At 31.9% G+C, this 18,226-nt stretch overlaps 4 protein-coding genes across 5 annotated transcripts; 2 read left to right on the plus strand and 2 right to left on the minus strand.

Annotated features, from left to right (window-relative positions):
* Positions 1–109: 109 nt before the first annotated feature.
* On the plus strand, positions 110–3,727 carry LOC113403942 (tetraspanin-7-like). Its single transcript, XM_026644610.2, has 5 exons — positions 110–321; positions 633–821; positions 1,964–2,125; positions 2,624–2,752; positions 3,281–3,727. Exons 1-5 carry the CDS (start codon positions 244–246, stop codon positions 3,434–3,436), a joined length of 714 nt encoding a protein of 237 aa, XP_026500395.1. The 5' UTR covers positions 110–243; the 3' UTR covers positions 3,437–3,727.
* On the minus strand, positions 3,713–5,548 carry LOC113403940 (general transcription factor IIF subunit 2). 2 transcript variants are annotated; one of them, XM_026644609.2, is made up of 4 exons: positions 5,129–5,548; positions 4,807–5,015; positions 4,477–4,602; positions 3,713–4,020 (listed from the first exon to the last, which is right to left on the minus strand). In XM_026644609.2, exons 1-4 carry the CDS (start codon positions 5,433–5,435, stop codon positions 3,847–3,849), a joined length of 816 nt encoding a protein of 271 aa, XP_026500394.1. In that variant the 5' UTR covers positions 5,436–5,548; the 3' UTR covers positions 3,713–3,846. The 2 variants fall into 2 exon arrangements, with proteins under 2 accessions (XP_026500394.1, XP_026500393.1); XM_026644608.2 differs by having other exon boundaries at positions 4,807–5,018; positions 5,129–5,543.
* Positions 5,549–6,149: 601 nt separating this feature from the next.
* Positions 6,150–13,062, plus strand: LOC113403951 (ecotropic viral integration site 5 protein homolog). The gene is made up of 7 exons (XM_026644627.2): positions 6,150–6,393; positions 6,578–6,783; positions 7,589–7,805; positions 7,985–8,166; positions 8,358–8,496; positions 8,698–8,828; positions 9,171–13,062. Exons 1-7 carry the CDS (start codon positions 6,352–6,354, stop codon positions 11,479–11,481), a joined length of 3,228 nt encoding a protein of 1,075 aa, XP_026500412.2. The 5' UTR covers positions 6,150–6,351; the 3' UTR covers positions 11,482–13,062.
* A 777-nt stretch (positions 13,063–13,839) lies between these two features.
* On the minus strand, positions 13,840–17,605 carry LOC113403953 (growth hormone-inducible transmembrane protein-like). The gene is made up of 8 exons (XM_026644632.2): positions 17,395–17,605; positions 17,077–17,274; positions 16,786–16,891; positions 16,488–16,629; positions 15,390–15,565; positions 14,823–14,983; positions 14,609–14,741; positions 13,840–14,132 (listed from the first exon to the last, which is right to left on the minus strand). The coding sequence occupies exons 2-8, from the start codon at positions 17,264–17,266 to the stop codon at positions 14,045–14,047; spliced, it is 996 nt and encodes a 331-aa protein (XP_026500417.1). The 5' UTR covers positions 17,267–17,274; positions 17,395–17,605; the 3' UTR covers positions 13,840–14,044.
* Positions 17,606–18,226: the final 621 nt, after the last annotated feature.

An 18,226-nucleotide genomic window follows, 5' to 3' on the forward strand; every position in this document is an offset into this window, starting at 1 on the left:
AACGTTATATATCATACATAATATTTAAAGCGCTTACTCTGGAGATTAATTAGAAAAATACATGACCTATTAATGGAAACGATGTATTTACAAACAAAGCACAGACGCCAATTTATTGACGCATGCGTTTTGCACCAGCGCGCGCACTCTGTTATCATCTGATAACTCCATTCACTTCCCAAAGCCTCTCGCCTAAACATATGCTTCGAGAAAATAATAAGTTTTTGACGATGTAAAAGAAAAATGGGGAACCAGTTTAAAAACGTGGCTATTATTGCCTGCCTCAAAACATTTCTTTTTGTTTTTAACATATTTTTTTGGGTAAGTTTTCGTTTTTATATGCACCTAGTATCTATTTATTAGATGTATCTCAATCGAACGAGATTATTATTTAAAAATAAACGTGCGATTTTGAGTGCAAAAACTTTTTTAAAACAAATTGATTATATTAAAATCTAATACGTTGAAAAAGTATAGCACCGCCTTTTAAAACAGGTAGTTATTTAGGATCGTGTTGTGAATTAATACTTTCACAATATATTACATCATCAATGCTTTGTTTGGTTTTCTAAAACCACCTGTTTCTTGTTTTGTATTATTAATCTAATAGGAGTGAACTTATACTTTCATAGCTGACGGGGCTTCTCATCCTAGTTGTGGGACTATGGGCGGAGTTCGACCTGTACAAGTACATGGAACTGTCTTCTGACTTTTCTGGAACAGCTCCTCATGTTATTATTGGCATCGCAGGACTGATCGTACTCATCAGCTCAGTCGCCTTTTCATGTATCATCAAAGGCCAACCGGTATTACTTTATATCGTAAGTGTCACCATAACTTACTTTAAAATAAGAAAATGAATAGTAACATATATACATCGGCATTTTGTTAAGAAACTATAAAATAATGTCGTTCCTTTAATCAAAAGATGGAGGAATCAAAACATTTGTTCATTTTAAATGTTTATGTCAAAATTTGTATACATAAAATGTATTTTTTTTCCTTGTGTTGCTTTTGATACCATCTCGTTTACTTCACACGCTCTTTAGCCTAATTGTCTCTATTTTTAACATACGAGTACCTAATTTGAAGTAGATTCGTATTAAATGAAGGATTACCATAAATTATAATGAAGTATCAAAAAACCATAATAATTCTAATCCGATTACAATCACAGCAAAAAAATCCGTTTTGTTATTAACAGTACTAATGGTTGGTTTTTTAAGTAACTCATGAATTTTACAAATTTTAAAATCCATATTTAAGTTATAACGTAAGCCGGCCATACGATGAAAACTGTTTGTCTAATACAGAGGCATTAGATTATTACTCATTCTGTAATATTCGCAGTCAGTTTATAATAATTAAAAGGGAATAAATATAATATTCTATTTGTAGGCGATCATGATTATTAAGAGGTAGCTAGTTCATTTATTATTATTCCAATGTCACTCCCATTATTTATTTCGCGAAGACTGGCTGTGCCTTAGTTCACGGAGAAAATTTGTCAAAATAACGTCGTTATTTTAATAAAGCTAGTGCTCGTAACTTGCTAAATGTTTTTCACTCGGTGGTAGAGTTTTGTGTAAACCCGGCTCGAATAAATTGTATCACCTTAAATTGTATCACCAAACAGCAAAACTGTTACAGTTTAAAGGTTGTATGAGCCAATGTAAACAAAGAACATAACATCTCAGTTCCCAAGGTCGGTAGCACATTAGTTAGGTTACGGAAATTGTTAAAATTTCATATGGCACCAATGTCTATGGGCAGTGATGACCACTCACCATCAGATGGCCCTTTGCCCGTCTGCCTACTTATACCAAATAAAAAACTTCTTTTATAATACAAAAAAAGTAGGTACAATATTTTTTGATATCACATGAACACAATATTATCTTACTGCAACTTTCTGTAATATCTGTCTAGAATAAAAAAATATATTATGAAATCTATCCAACAGTATGGGGGATTCTTGGTGTGTATCTTCATGATGGACGCGGGGGTCGGAGCATCAGTAGTGTGCTACCGAGACTCCTTTGCAAAGGGCTTACACGATGGACTCTCACACACAATTTCTACTTACGACCCCAACAAGGCCAATTTCGATTTCGCACAAACTAAGGCAAGTATTCATATAATTTTTTTGATAATAAATAATTTATTTTACTATAATATAAGAATATAAATTCTTACGAATTGCAGCGCGCTTACAATTGTAAGCAAAAAATACAAATATAAAAAGGTCAGTTCGTGTTACAACCGTTAGAGTTATAAACACACGAATGATTGGATAAAAATTGCTACGATTAAAAAATTACCAATGAACAATAAATAAAAATGAATTTTTGATAATTGAAAAGCCGGATCAGATTTCTAGACAAACTATTAAAAAATTGGTTATGTAACTGTTTTATTATCACACAAAGCCTCTTATTTCAATTATGTATTAATAGCTCTTTTTTACTCTTAAATTAACGCTTTACAGGCAGGTTACTTAGATTCTAAAATCCCATACACAATAATTTATTGTTTATTAATATTTATGTTTATTAATTAAGTGGGCATATTCTTAACAGCAATATTTATATATTATTTTATAATAATCAGTATTCTCTAACAGTTACATTGCTGTGGTGTCTCCAACTACACGGACTGGATGCGACTCTCTCCTCAACGTGTGATCCCCATCTCATGCTGCCTTGACACGAACCGTTGCGTTACTGCAAATTACAACGATGTTTACCAAAGGGTAAGAAAAAAATTGCGTTATCTTAAATGGTATAACGGTATCTTGGTGGCTTTATGCAAGCCTGCTGGGTAGTTACCACCCACTCATCATATATTATACCACCAAACAACAATAAATATTTCATATTTCTGTGTTCCAGTATAACTGTAGGCACAAGGGACAAAACATTTTAGCTCAAGGTCGGTGGCGTATTGACATTGTAAGGAATGTATATTTCTTGCAGCACTAATGTCTATGATCGATAGTGAGACATGGTAGTGACCACTTGCCCGACCTATACAATAAAATAAATGGAATAAATTATCTTATAAAATATACGAGTCGAAAAATCTAGCATAGGAGCAACGGCTTTGCAAAGCGCGAAATTTTAATATTGCTAACTTCTTACCTACAGGCTCAAACTGGAAAAATATCAATAGAAAATAAAACCAATAGCATCCATTGGTCCGGCAACGACCTCATATCCACAAAGATTAAGTTGATATGGAAAACAAATATTCATTTTGCTGATGATTCTTGTTTTTTCAGGGATGCTACGAAGTCATTACGGAATATCTAACGAACAACATGAATATCCTCATTGGAGTTGCAATTGGAACTGCTACGCTTCCACTCGTAGGGGCCCTGTTATCTTGTTCCCTCGCCAGATACATCGAGAAATCGAAATATGACGCCATCAATTGACCCACATACATAACCGAAATATCGAGAAGATACAAATTATTGACCCGGATCTGTACTCTTGACTGAATAGTTATTTGATATTCGTCTATTGTATTCTAGATATTATTAGATATTTTATGGAAAAATTATAACTAATATGATATATAATAAATAAAGAAAACTCAATGTTATATTAGTAAATGTTACTAAGATCCTAAATTTTAACCTTCTCTTAAAACAAGATGTACTCAATTTTCTTCTTATAAAAATTATATCTGTTTACTAAAATAAAAAACATTATGAATTTATAAATTGTTTTTATTTAAAACAGTCTTCATCAAAATGTACTGCCTAACATTTATTTCTTATTAATATTAATTATTATTTGTATATAGACAAAATGTCTACAAAGTCTATTTGTGTAATGTCATTCAGTCACTATCAGAACTCTGACTTTTTTCTTCCTTTTGTTCTACAGGAACTTCCTGTTTGTAATGTCTGTACTCTGGCTTCAATTCCCACATATTTTTATGTGGGTTTTTCAAATTATAATTACATACTTCCTTCAAAATCTCTTTTAAATACACAATTGGTTGTCTCGTAATCTGAAATTAAAAAATAAATTACTATATTATTTTGTATTTAATAATGATGCAACCTCTCAGCTGTCATAAACTCTTTTATTGTTTATGCCATTCTGCCTTCAATAATTTTAATAACAAAGAATGTGTGTTTATATTTGTTCCTATTTATTTTTATGGAAATTTATTCATGTAAAAAAACAACTTACATAAGAAAGACATAATTTTATAATATGTGTACTGTTTTGTTTATATTAATGTTGATCTAAAGAAATCTCTACTATTTTAAACATTTCTCTATCCCCTCTTATAGTCACTCATGAGTCATTATTATTGTATAACATTTGTGCCTGCTGTATGTTCTTTGGACATGGTAGTTGTTTGCTTTAAAATTTTAAAGCAAACAACTCTCCTTCTATATTTACATACATTTTGCTGAATGTGTAATTTTATTTTAATATATATATATGTAAAAGTTACCTTTTGAAGATCCTTAATGTTATAATACTGATGTTTTTCAAATGCTGCAAAGAGAACATTGAGGACTGCCTCTTTGTCATCACGAGCCTTTTTACCCTCTGCTTTCTTTTTCTCTTGATATTCAATCTATAAAGAAAATAAACAATATTCATGTATCTAGGCAGTTTAATTTTGACTTAAAAGTTTTTACTAATAGAATAGAACATAAAAAACACTGTTACATAAATATAAATATTAAAACATTAATAATTATTAAAACTATTTATACAATAAAAACACTGAACTGTACATAAAGATGATTATATTTGTAATGCAATAATTGATACTTACATTATGTTTATGATCTGATATAGGTTTAAAGTTCTGTACTATTCTTTCTAATTGTTGCACTTGCCTTTGTGGCATAGAAGCTTTCCTTATGGATTCTGATTTTAATTTATAGTAAATAGAGTCAGCATATGGCCTACATTCTAATTTCTGTACTATTCTACCTTCCATATAAAGTTTCTCAGACTCAGGTACAACAGCATCAGTATTAGAGGCTGAAATACATAAAAATATTGATTGTGAAATATCTTATATTCTTAGAATTAATTTATAAAAGACAAGAATTGTATGCCAAACTTTAAATTAGTATTGATAATATACTAACGGACTGCATGAGAGAACACCCCTAAGGATTGTCTTGTCACGTTGGACACGTCAAGACGATGTTCCTTTGGTATAGTTTGTTCTCCAGGATCTTTAAGACATAAAACTCCCTCTGATAAGGACAGCTGAACTTGGGCTTTTTGTCCAGGAATACGTGATATCTTTAATTTTCCCACTTCTATGTCGCCCGGCGCCTTATCCCATTTGTTAGCGATATATTTTGGTACTTTAACAAGCCAGACACCACGACCTGTATTTGATAAATCTAACTCGCGATCGAGGTGAGGCACACTATTTGGATTACTCATTAGGAATATGTACTCTTAGCTGTTTGATATTAAGTTCTCAAATTCTTATTTAATTCTCAATATCAAATAAAACAAAGCTTAAACCCCTGTTTGATGTGCTAGTTAACTTTGTCAAATCAAAATCGAATGAAATGTAATGGTTGTGACATATGACATACGTCACATTGTAAAATTGACATCGGTCATTACCACTTGAAGCTTTTTTGAGTAAAATAAAAATTAAAGATTAATTGAAGTTAATTTGTTTATGTTAAGTACTTAAATAACACTAGAGAATGTGAATTACATTATTTTTATTCCTCGGCTATAGATTGCGCGAATAGTTAATTGTTTTAACTGTTTGTTAAAACAGATAGGTAGCAGCTGCGAAACCCCAGAGTATGATGCCGTATGACATGCTGTGAAAGCAATTTTAATTAGTAAGGGATGATTCCGAGATGGGGGGATAAGATGATAATCTTAGAAAAAGGGCTGCACAGATGTGCATTTTAATTTCCGACCTAAGATGCAGACCATAATGTGAAATCACAAAATATTGTCGTATCAAGAGTCACTTTCAATAACTTTCGTATTTTCAAAAAATCAAATCATCATTTTACTATATGTACTTACTTTTACTTTTCCGAAACTTTAGTGCAGGGTATGCATTATAGGAATGTCATAAATGATCATAGATAATAAAGTACCATTTCCATTGTCAAAGTTGTTGTCAGTGTCAAAAATATGTTTCGACCACTTACTTGATGTCTGCAAATTCAGTACATTTTTGTTGATAATGACGAGTGGCTAGAAAATAAGCTTCGAGCCTATATTAAGCTTCTGATTAATGATTTTTTTGTAACATGTAATTTCCTTAATTTGTTTAAATAAAATCTAATAACTCCATTGTTTTAGCTGTGAATAGTAATGTAAAGACATGTTTGGCTATAGCAAAGAAGCTGTTCGAGTGAAAGTCAAGGTTTGCTTTGTGTAGATTGAAAATAAAATTATATTATTATCATATATTAAACAATGTCCGTCTATATTTTATATCTGTTCGACTGTACGAAGTTTTAAACTTTAACATTTAAAAAATCTATATTGGGGTTTCCATCGTAGAAATACTCGACATAAAATTTATTGAACTAAATTTTTTATTACAGAAATGCGAAGGGAAACTCCAACCAGAATTGAGGAAATTTTCAGTGGATCCACAAATAACTTCCTTGGAAGTTTTACAGAGCATTTTAGTGAAAGCATTTGATGTTAAGTCTGATTTTACTCTCTCCTATAGAACAGTAGATGACTATGGACAGGAAGTATATTTACCATTACTATCTGATTGGGATCTGGATGCTGCTTTTCTCAAGTAAGTTTGTTTATAATTAATTTTCAAAACCTATAAATAATAATACAACATACTATCACATATGTAAATTATGTTAATTTACCTAAACATTAAAATCTAAGGACATTATATTTATAATATTTTTCTTTAGTAACCCATGTCTAAAAAATCAAAACTAGTGTTCTCTTTTAGTTATATATTACAATGAATTTAAAATTTTACAAAAAAAATACATCTTAAAATGTTAAGTGGAACTTTAAAATTAAATTGCATGATCAAATGAAACACAAAAAAAGCAAAAACTTAATTAAAGCCTTGAAATGTTTCTTACTTAAATTAAAAATTGTTTAATATATGTAAATATAATATTTTTTATTAACTTAATTTTAAGTCTAATATTTAATAACCATTTGTGCATTTAAAGTAAGTCTTAATACTATCTAGGCATTATCTGCCAATCTTTGGCCTAATAAGAACCCATCAGAACCCAAGCAATGAGCATATAAACTTGTGAGGGAGTTTTGATTTTCTAAAAATATTAAATAGATTTATGTTTACTAATGAACTTAATATAAAATTTTAAATGTCAATTTGCTTATAATTTGATGGTAAACAAAATAATCTTGTGGTGCTATTTTCTGTGGCCAATCTTTGATACACACTTATTTGACAAGGATAGAAATATTGCCATGCGCATGTGTAATGGTAAAATGTAATCCTGTCAAATTATTTTACTTTGATACTATTAGACTAACCACCATTATTTTTACTTTCCAAAAAGTAAGCCTTAACTCTTAATGGTATATAATGTTTTAATCTTTGTTAGGGCTCATAATATAGCTTTAACTCAAAGATCAGAGCCATGCGTACAGTTGAAAGTGGATATGAAACCCTTTGCCGAAGCATCAGAAGACTGGGAACCACCAACTATATCATCTGCACCTGTAACACAGAACTGCAAAGAACAACCTACAGTATACCAAGCAACTCAAGTCGAAAAGCAGGAATCACAAACTGGTTTTCAAGGCTTAATTATGAACCAGGTAAAAAGAACAGTATAAATCAAAATAAGTATTTTTTAAATACATATGAAATTATTACTATTTATATATTTTATAAATATATATAATTTTAATTTTTGAACATAAAAATCTTAGTATTCTTCAATATGTAAATAAGTCTACGAAGACTTTGTAATTATGATATTAATGTTAATTCACAGGTTGAGAAGACATTTAACATGGTTTCAAGAGCTCTCAATTTATATGATGACCCCAACACTCCGCCTCGCCCGCCCCTCAGTGATATAGAGTTCAGAGCTTTCTTAGATGCAGTCGGACAAATTAATAACACAACTAAGCTTAGAGAAGTTATATACTGTGGAGGAATAGAACCCAGCTTAAGGTTAACTTCAAACCTGAGTATTGACGAAGTTAATAATATACTCTGTAATTACAATAGTACTTAATGTTTTTTTTTAATTCTATCAATATATAATTTTTTTAAAACAGTGAACAAGGAATACTTATACTAAATTATGTGTTTCAATTACAGAAAACATATTTAATTTTAACTTTACTATTATTTCTTTATAGGAAAGTTGTGTGGAAGCACATTTTGAATGTTTATCCGGATGGAATGACTGGTAAAGAAAGGATGGACTACATTAAAAGAAAAGCTAATGAGTATTATGCTCTACGAACTCAGTGGAAAGATTGTATTCAGAAGGGAAAGGTAATAATATATATAATCTTTGTGTTTTTAAAATGCATTTAATGCCGATAGAGAAGATGGAACCCTGATGGTAAGTGGTCCTCGTCCCATATACAAAGTAAAACTGTAGAAAAAATATCGCTCACAAAATGTGGTGATAAAGTGATAAAGTTAATGGTATTTTTTTAAATATATATCTTTATAAGATGTTAATGTTTTTAGGTAGATGCAGATTTAGCATATGTTACAAGCATGGTACGGAAAGATGTACTCCGGACTGACAGACATCATAATTTCTATGCAGGGAGCGATGACAACCAAAACATTGCCTCACTTTTCAATATTCTGACGACGTAATTAAGTTTTACCTTTAAATTACTATTTATATATTTATTTAATTTTTTTTTTTAAATATTATTTGTAACCGTCGCCGGATTCGATCCCTAATTATGACAAATTATTGTACGGTTTATACAAATACGGATCGTGATCTAGGTGATGATATTCCTTATATTGTGAGTCTGAACCTATGTGTCGTGTAATCAATTTTGCAATTTAGAGATGTATTATATAGAATACATTTTATTCAAACAAAGAAACATTAAATTTTACACCCATACAACCAAAGTCACAAAAATGGCAATAAATGTAAAGAAATGTTAATAATCATTAAATATAACAATTCTTGTTCACAGGTATGCCATTTACCATCCAACGGTTAGCTATTGTCAAGGTATGTCAGACTTAGCGTCTCCGCTTCTGGTAACGATGGGTGACGAAGCTCACGCCTATATCTGTCTTTGTGCACTTATGACAAGATTGTATCCAAACTTCCTACTAGATGGCGAAGCGATGACTCTTAAATTCACTCATTTGACCGAATCTCTTCAAGTATATGATCCAGATTTTTACAATTATCTAAAATCACAACAAGCGGACGACCTTCTTTTCTGCTACAGATGGTTGCTATTAGAAATGAAACGGGAATTCGCTTTTGATGACGCTCTCAGAATGTTAGAGGTGTTATGGGCATCTTTGCCGCAAAAAGCACCAGCTGTGGAGTTACCGTTGAAAGAAAAGGACTTCGACTCAACCGTTGAAATAAATATTGATCCGCCTCCTCTTAGCCCCTTAGTAAAGGCACCACGAGAGAACGCTTACACCAAAGTATGCGCCATTAGGCGTCAAAGCTCTAGTTTTAGTCTGGCGAATGTCAAAGCGCCTAAACTTGTCACAACGAAACAGACAAACCACAGCCTAGACGAAAATGCAGCGCGAAAAATTTTAAACAATTCGTCTCTTAAACACGCAAAAGAATATCAAAGCTTAGACGATGCCGTACTTCAGTCACAAAAAATACCTAAAGATAGTAGTAATGATAAAATTGATGACAAAGATGTGGATGAGCAAACAGTCGGAAAAGATATTAACAAAATCCCCAAGAAAAGAGAAATGAAAAGTGTTCCTGAGCATGTAAAAGATTTAGAAACACAAGATTCATCGACAATTGCTTGGGCAAGTACGGGAAACTTGTCAAATGGTACAACACATACGGAACTCAAGGAAAAGCCTTTAGGAAGTCAAATACGATTGTTGAGGGATAAAATATCTGTACACAATAACAGGTTCTTTTCTTCCCTGGACACACTTGACGATTCTAATTCAGATAATACAAATAAACCAAAAGTTAAAATGATAAAAAACTTAAACGAATTTCTCAATTTTGCAACTGGGAGTAGACCAGTTAAACAAGAAAAGCTTCAAAGAACTCATTCTGCAATAGAACGTACGCGTACAAAAGATAATCCGAAAATAACATTAACTAAAACGTCATATGAAGAAAACGATGCGACGTCACAAAGTTTAAAAACTCAGATTAACAAAATAAGCAAAATGAGTTTTGATACAAATGATGGTAGCAGTCCAGACGATTCACAGGAATATTATCCCATGACGACTTCGATGACGAGAGAACTAAGACTAGAACTCGAACATCTGGATCGACAAGTATTCGGTCCCTCTTACGTTAACCGTTGTAGTATGATATGCGACTCACCATCAGATTCCACGAGTGCTGAGGACAAACCAGCCGAACATGCAACTGAAATTAAAGTTAATTGTGTTGTAACTGATGCTCTTGAAGTTCAGACAGAAGTTGCAGAATCAATCGACTTTATGAAAAAGTCGCCACTGTTGGAGACTATTAGATCAAATGCGAGGAGTGCCGAAGATATATATTTGTGGGAAAATCCTTTACACAGAAATACTCCAACGACTCGAACCACAGCGAGCTATCCTCAAACTCCCGACGAGCAAGCTGAACTCGATTTTGACGGTGACACGGGGGAAATATTCGAAGAACATTCCGGTAAAAAATCAATAACACCCATAAGACTATTAAGAAAAAATCATTCATTGGAACCGCAAGACCTGTGTAAACAGAATTCCAACGCGCAATCAAGCGAATCTGATTCATCTGAAAAAGATCCTCCTGAATCAGTAGATACTATCACAATTAAAAATAACCAACAAGAAGGAGTGAATTTAAAATCACATAATTTTTTCTCAAATATGTCACATGAATTGGAAAATGCAAAGAAGAATTGCGAGTCCCTGCTCAATGTAAAGCAATCGAATCTGCAAAGTGTGGCGTCCACGATAAACAACTTTCAGAAAAAATATGAAGTATTTAAACCGCCTTCAAATAAAATTACCGGTGTACCTTCTACGGGGACAGAAAATACAGTTAAAAATAGTATTAGCAGTCTTCCATCGCCATTAATTTTTGGAGGTGGAAATCCATTCTTAATGTATTTATGTCTTACGGTATTGTTACAACACAGAGATTATATTATGAGAAATCGCATGGACTATAACGAGCTAGCCATGCATTTCGATAAAATGGTACGTAAACACAATGTGAACAGGGTATTAAATCAAGCGCGGCAAATGTACGCTCTTTATCTGAAACAACAAGCACACAAGACTGGTGATGTTACTATTTAAAATTTTCCTTAGTGTTAAAAAAAGGATCTCCAATTAATTCATTTTATTGCTCATAAATAAAAATAATTAGCTTATTGTAAGTTAAAAAGGAAATAATTATAATGCATTTAATGAAGCGTAACCAAATATACATGCAACAAATGTGTGTAATGACCCTTATGATAGTAAGAAAAGAGGCCTTAATTTAAGTGTTTAATTTGAAGATATTAAAAAGTGAGAAATTTCAAATATAGGTATTCTAGTAATGCATTTAATTGACTGCGAATTTATAAGGTTTGATGCCGAGGATACTCTAATAAATCCAATGGATTAGTTATTCAATACATTACAAGGGAAACAATACATTGCGCAATACGTTTTTAAATTTAGAGCGTATCTTTGTTTCAAGAAACTTACGATCAAATTACTTTTAATCGGTTTTCCAGTAGCTTATTTATTTGTCCTGGCATAAGCGCATTTATCTGAGCATACGAATGCAACAACTTTGTTTTTAAAGTGTTCATTTAAAATTGAATCGTGTCAATAAAAGTAGATTTTGTACACAAGTTAGTTCTATACAAAGTCTTGTAATAACCTAAACAGCGTTGTCAGATGTTTTATTTAATGACAGCCAACTACAACATTTTTTCCTTCCTCGGAATAAAAATTGAAGCAATTAATAATGCCAATAATTCAGAAAAGATGAATATAATTAATATTTTGTATGGTTAAACATTTAACTTTTTTTGACAATAGTGATGAATAATTCCTATGACAAATAAATCGTGGCGAAGGTAGGTATTTTATCTTTACTACAAAGTCCATTCTTAATATATATAAGCCACTATTCTTTGTAAACCACCTGTAACGAAATTGATGAAATCCCTAAGTTTAATATTATTTTATTTTTTAGCGCTGTCTGAACTCATAGAATAAATATGAAATAAGGGAATTCTTAAATGTACTTTTTAAAGGTTTGTTTTATCATTCCAATTCCACCATAATTGGGCAGCATTTGTCAATTTTCTCAGTCAATATGTATATCTGGTAACGCTGTAGGTAAATTGAAACGTCGGTTAAATTTCGTTTTAGGAAATACTACAAACCAACCAGTTCTATAAATGCATACTTCTGCACGCCTTTGCCTTTAACGAGTAATATGTAGTAAAGATTTTGTTTTTAAAAAAAATATCGCGCAAATGTTTTCCCTTTATTGTAATTCCAAAGATTCATCAAGATCATTTAACTTTTTTTATTTTTGTTTAAATATTTCTTATAATTTTTTTGTCAATTGTAAATTATTTTAAATGCATTTTATGCCCGATGCGATTGTTTTTAATATACGTAAATGCACAATGCTCCAAATTTAAATAGATATAAAGTTACTCTGTAAATTGTATATTTAGTATTAAAGAAAACTTTGATTATATATCTGAATTAACCATTCCATTAATTCTTATTCAAATTAAAATAATAAGATAACAATATGGATGCCTTTATTATAATATAAAAAAAACATTCGACATTAATTGCTGTGCTTAAATTAATAAGTATTACGAAAGCTTATTTTGAAAAACTGTAAATAAATTATTCAGAGCTAAATATTAGTTTTTATTTATAAATGGAATCCCTTGTTTTTAATTCAGAAATTTGAACGAAGCATCTCATTTTTTAGCGCCTCACTTTCGCATTTGCACTGTGTGTTGCTAAAATAATGAAGAATATTTTATTCCAGTTTGATGTAAGTCAGTGTAATTACAGTCACAAGGGGCATCTCAGATCCCAAGGTTGATGGCTCTTTGGAAATTAAAAGAATGGTTGATGTTTCTTAGAGCTGAAATGTCTATAGGTGGTTGTGACTTACCATTAGGTATTTGCTCGTTCGTTTGCCCATTTGCTCGTTCGCCTATCTATCTATATAATAATTAAATTTTTTTTTAGATATCTGTACATATCGTTTATAAAGTATTACCTTTAATTATAAAATAAAAATATCTGTTTTAAAAAGTATCGGTATCGATTTTTAATGATATCGTCGCATCTTTACGACATTTTTTATTCCACCTGCAACTCGTACCTCCCACTGGTTTTGGTGACTTCGAAACAGTACGAAACACTTAACATGCTGTATCGTTTGGGGTTGATCTTTGGCTTGGTGTTACAAGTCGCAGTATGGATTAAAAATATATTATATTATACAATTATTTTTTTTAAAGATTAATTTCGGGACAAAATTATAAAATAATTAATTGAATAAAAATATACATTATTTTTATCTTGGCAGTTTAACGTTATATCGTTCGTTAGAGTAAAACAACAATTAAGCATTGAAATTAGTCATTACAAATAACTAGGTCATCCTAGTAATAAAAGACCACATCGAATGAATACTTGTCAATTTATTTTCGAAACATTGGAATAAACTAATAACGCATCCTTAACAATATCTTATTTCCTTACATTTACAATATCACATTAGCTTTAGATTTCAGCCCTCGAAAGCACAACTAATTTTCTAAGCTATTAACTGTAATATTTTTTGACTAATTAAAATAAATTATTGTAAAATAATGGCTATCTATGTCTATTTCCGCTTGTTGCCGCCGCCGCCTGCGAGGATCATAGCAATCCGCATGAAAATGTTGAGTACATCCAAGTAAACCGAAATAGCCCTGTAAATAAAGTGCAACAACTTTAAAATAAAATAAAAACAAACACATGGGTTTGAAAACTGGAATTAGTATTGTAGATATACTCTGTTGATAAAGCTGATTGCAGAGTCCTTGCAATAAGTTTCCACCCAAGTAGGTATCATCATCAGTATCAGGAAAAAGAGTACAGGTTTTCAGTATTAAATTATATAATAGTAATTCTAATAAGAAGGTACCTAGGTAAATAGTAATTTCATGATGTATTGCATTACAAAAACGAGTGAGTGAAAGAATCCCACATGTATAGTTTTACATTTATATGTTATTGAGTTGTGCATAATAAGTGTGATTCATTGTTTTCAAAACATAGTAAAATTTTGATCATCTGCCATATTTCTATTATTTACTACAATATATACATGTCAGACGTGTATATTTATTTATGTGACAAATATTCAAGTGCACAGATAAATTAAAGTTTAGAATGATTTACTTACGAATTAATTGGGTCATAAGGCTGGAATCCATACATTGGATGCATCTCTGCTCGTTTAATAATTGCCTGTGTATCATACAGCAGGAAACCACCAAACACAATTAAGCCACCATACAAGCTCAGTGAATACAATCCTGAAAAAAATTGTATCAATATTGTAAAAAATTCTGTGCAATTTTAAACAATAAAACATTTTGTATTTGATGAATTCTAACCTGCTCCAAGTGCAGATGTGGGTGGTAAAAACATGCCAGCAAGTGAAGCGGCGAAAACGGCGCCCAAGCCCATGGCCAGCGGAGCACGCATGTTGAGGAACTCCCCAGATGGAGCACACACTGCAATTGTACTAAGACCTCCGACTACACCAGCTGTATACCTGTTTGAATCAAAAGTTAACATTTTCGTAAATTATGCTCTAACTCAAAATAAAACAAATATTTGATTCATTTAAAAGTCGACAAGAAAAAAAACTAGAATTTTAAATTTTTTTTTTTTTTATTGGTGGTAAACTTTGTGGTAGACTTTCTGGGGGGTCAACATCAACAACTCATCAATTATTCTATAGCCTATTCTACTCTAAGAAGGTTTAACAATCAAACCTAAAGTTGAGGTTTTAACTTTGCCAACATTCAAAACACTATTAATAAAAGGCTATTCAATATTTTGACTAATGATTTTTACTTAATTAAATGTCAAAGTTGTTAATTTAGTGACCTATGTGATCATTCTTAAAATAAATAATTACATAGTATGTGCAATGTAATTAATTTAGTTATAGTTACCAAGCAGCACGCATGAGAATAGGTCCACCAAGGAAGCACATGGGAGCAATAACAGCACCCATGATACCAGTATGCACCATCCATGCTAGCTGTTTAGGTCCAAAACCTGGTTTGTATTCCATACCCCGGACTACCATGCCTGAACCAATCATCAGCCCCATTGTCACGATGATTGACTAAAAGTTAAAATAATTTAATTAATGCCAAATTTATATAATACTAGCTGTTACCCGCGGCTTCGCTCGCGTAGAATATGAATATATTTACAAATTAACTTAAAATATTACGTAAATATAAGACCCCTTTGTATACCACATTGGTGTGTATTTCAGCCCTTAGGGTAAAATAGCCATTAACGCTTAAATGCGAATCAACTCATTTTTAATCAGAATCCCAAAAATAAAATTTCGAGCTTCTAACTTCAAAATAACGGACTTCCAGACTAACCTGTATACGAAATGTGAACACCTATTTTTCCCTTTAGACATAAAATATCAAAAAACGCTTAAATACATTTCTACTCATTTTTAATCAGTATCCCAAAAAAAAAGTTCCATGTTATTGATTTTAAAAAATGACAGACTTCCATAAAAACTTTCATCCCTTATTTAACCCCCTCAGAGGTAGAATATCAAGAAACCCTTAAATGCATATCTACTAATTTTTAATCAGTAGCCAGGGTTGAATGTTTGTATGGAAACAAACGTTCAACCCCTCTTTCACCCTTTTTGGGGTATAATTTCCAAAATTCTCTCCTTAGTGGGTGTCATGATATGTTAGTTTATAAGTATACAGACTAAAATATAAGTTTTATGCTTCTATTCCTAAAAATGACAATACTTTCAACAACTTACAACCTTTCATCCCCCTTTTCAACCCCTTACAACACTTTTTACAAATAAAAAGTAGCCTGTGTCCTTTCTCAGGCTCTAGACTATTTCTGTACCAAATTTCATTTAAATCGGTCCAATAGTTTTGACGTGAAAGCGAGACAGACAGATAGAGTTACTTTCGCATTTATAATATTATAGTATGGAAGTATAGATAGTATGGATTTATAAATAAAATTTAATGTTTAACATTTCTATAGTAACTTACCACCCATCCATTACGAGCAACTAAATTAAGCAAAGCAGGTGTTCTGAAAACAGTGATTGCACTCCCAGCTGTCAGGACAAGGGATCCAGCTATGTATCCATAGGTGGCCTTGATGCGATCCTTAACATATTGTGGCCACAAACTATTGAAGAAAAAAATTAAGTGAATAGAAAAGTGTCAAAACATTGTAAAAAATATACAAAAGTTTATTCCTAATTCTTTAGATAAGATTATGTTGTTATTATTGTAAACATGCATCAATCATTTTATCTATTATTGTACAAGCTTAAGAACTCACTGTGCTTCTTGCAATGTCCCAGGTTTGACTCCAGAACCATAATAGCATAGAGCCACAAGTCCAACAGCTGATGCACCTGCCAATGCTCCTTTTCCCAAGCTGAAAGCTGAAATGTAAGCCAGTATTATTGACTTCAGCATTTTAATGATCAAATGTTCAATTAAATATTTATGAACATTACAATACAGACTAGCTTGTATCAATATTGTACAAATAGATTGTAAATGTTTCAAATGAATATAAAAATACTGAATTATATTAGACTCGACACAACTAGCTACTTGTACATACCATTAGGACCTGCTGGGGCCATTAATTTTTGCCAGACAGTGGGCTGTGATTGCGTAGCAACTCTGGAGCGTGGTTCACGTGCATAATTCCTCACAATATAATTCTTGGGAACAAATCTTTGAGGTACTGGAGTTTTGAGTGTTTGTGTAACATTTAAAGCTGACCGAGCGACGCACAATCGAGAAAACATGATGCAACCTACGAAATTATTAGTTATTTTAAAATCCACGCAATCTTGTTCTACCTTAATAATAATATTGTTAAAGTAAAGAAATGAGCGTGATGTAACGATTTTGAAAAAATATAAAGAATACTTACCGGTTTTATTACAAGTTTAGACACAATTTTTAACGGGATAGTATGTAATGGAAATCAATGGTCGAATTAACAAGATATGGGTATGATAGGCAAAAATACACTGCTACGATTGAAAGTGTAAATATAAATAAGTAGGTATGGTCTTATGTATTCCGCAGTTTGATTAGGTTTGATTTGATATTTGGTTCACGTTCTAGAAAATTTGATATTGACAAATATGACAATGGGAATGGACAGATTACACAGACTATGGTGTGAAGTCCTTTTATAAATGTGTCATTTTCTCAAGCGTATTTCTTTAAAATATTTCATTGCTAATTTATCATATAATCACTATATTTTAGTATATACAGAATTACGGGAAAATAATAAATATATTTTTATATCAAAAGTATCAAGACTATAACTTTGCAAAAACCAAACGCTAAATAACAACATTTATAAAGGTACATGTGAACGTTTGGTGCTAAAAGTCCCTATATTAAATATGAGTATAGTCTATTCCTTTTTTTCCCGCAATAGAAACCTTCATAAAGTCGGATCCCTGAGGGGGGAAACCGAGTTATGTGGAATTCCTACCCACTAAAACCACTGCAATGGCCGTCCTCGGTAAGGATTAAAGAGATTGCGGGATCGTGTTGATATAACGCATCCGCTTACTCTTCGGGGGCAACGGTGAAATCTCCAGCCCCTGCACTCCTCGACCATCCCGGCTGCTGTCCTCCTCAGGTCTGTCTGAAATAAGAAACGTGAGGCCCCCCTCTTCACGCACACATGGCCCCAGGGTCACGTCCTATCTTTTAAGCCCAGGACGTTTGTGGGACCGTGGGAG

This window comes from Vanessa tameamea, chromosome 4, assembly GCF_037043105.1.
Source record: "Vanessa tameamea isolate UH-Manoa-2023 chromosome 4, ilVanTame1 primary haplotype, whole genome shotgun sequence".
Classification (NCBI taxonomy): Eukaryota; Metazoa; Arthropoda; class Insecta; order Lepidoptera; family Nymphalidae; genus Vanessa; species Vanessa tameamea.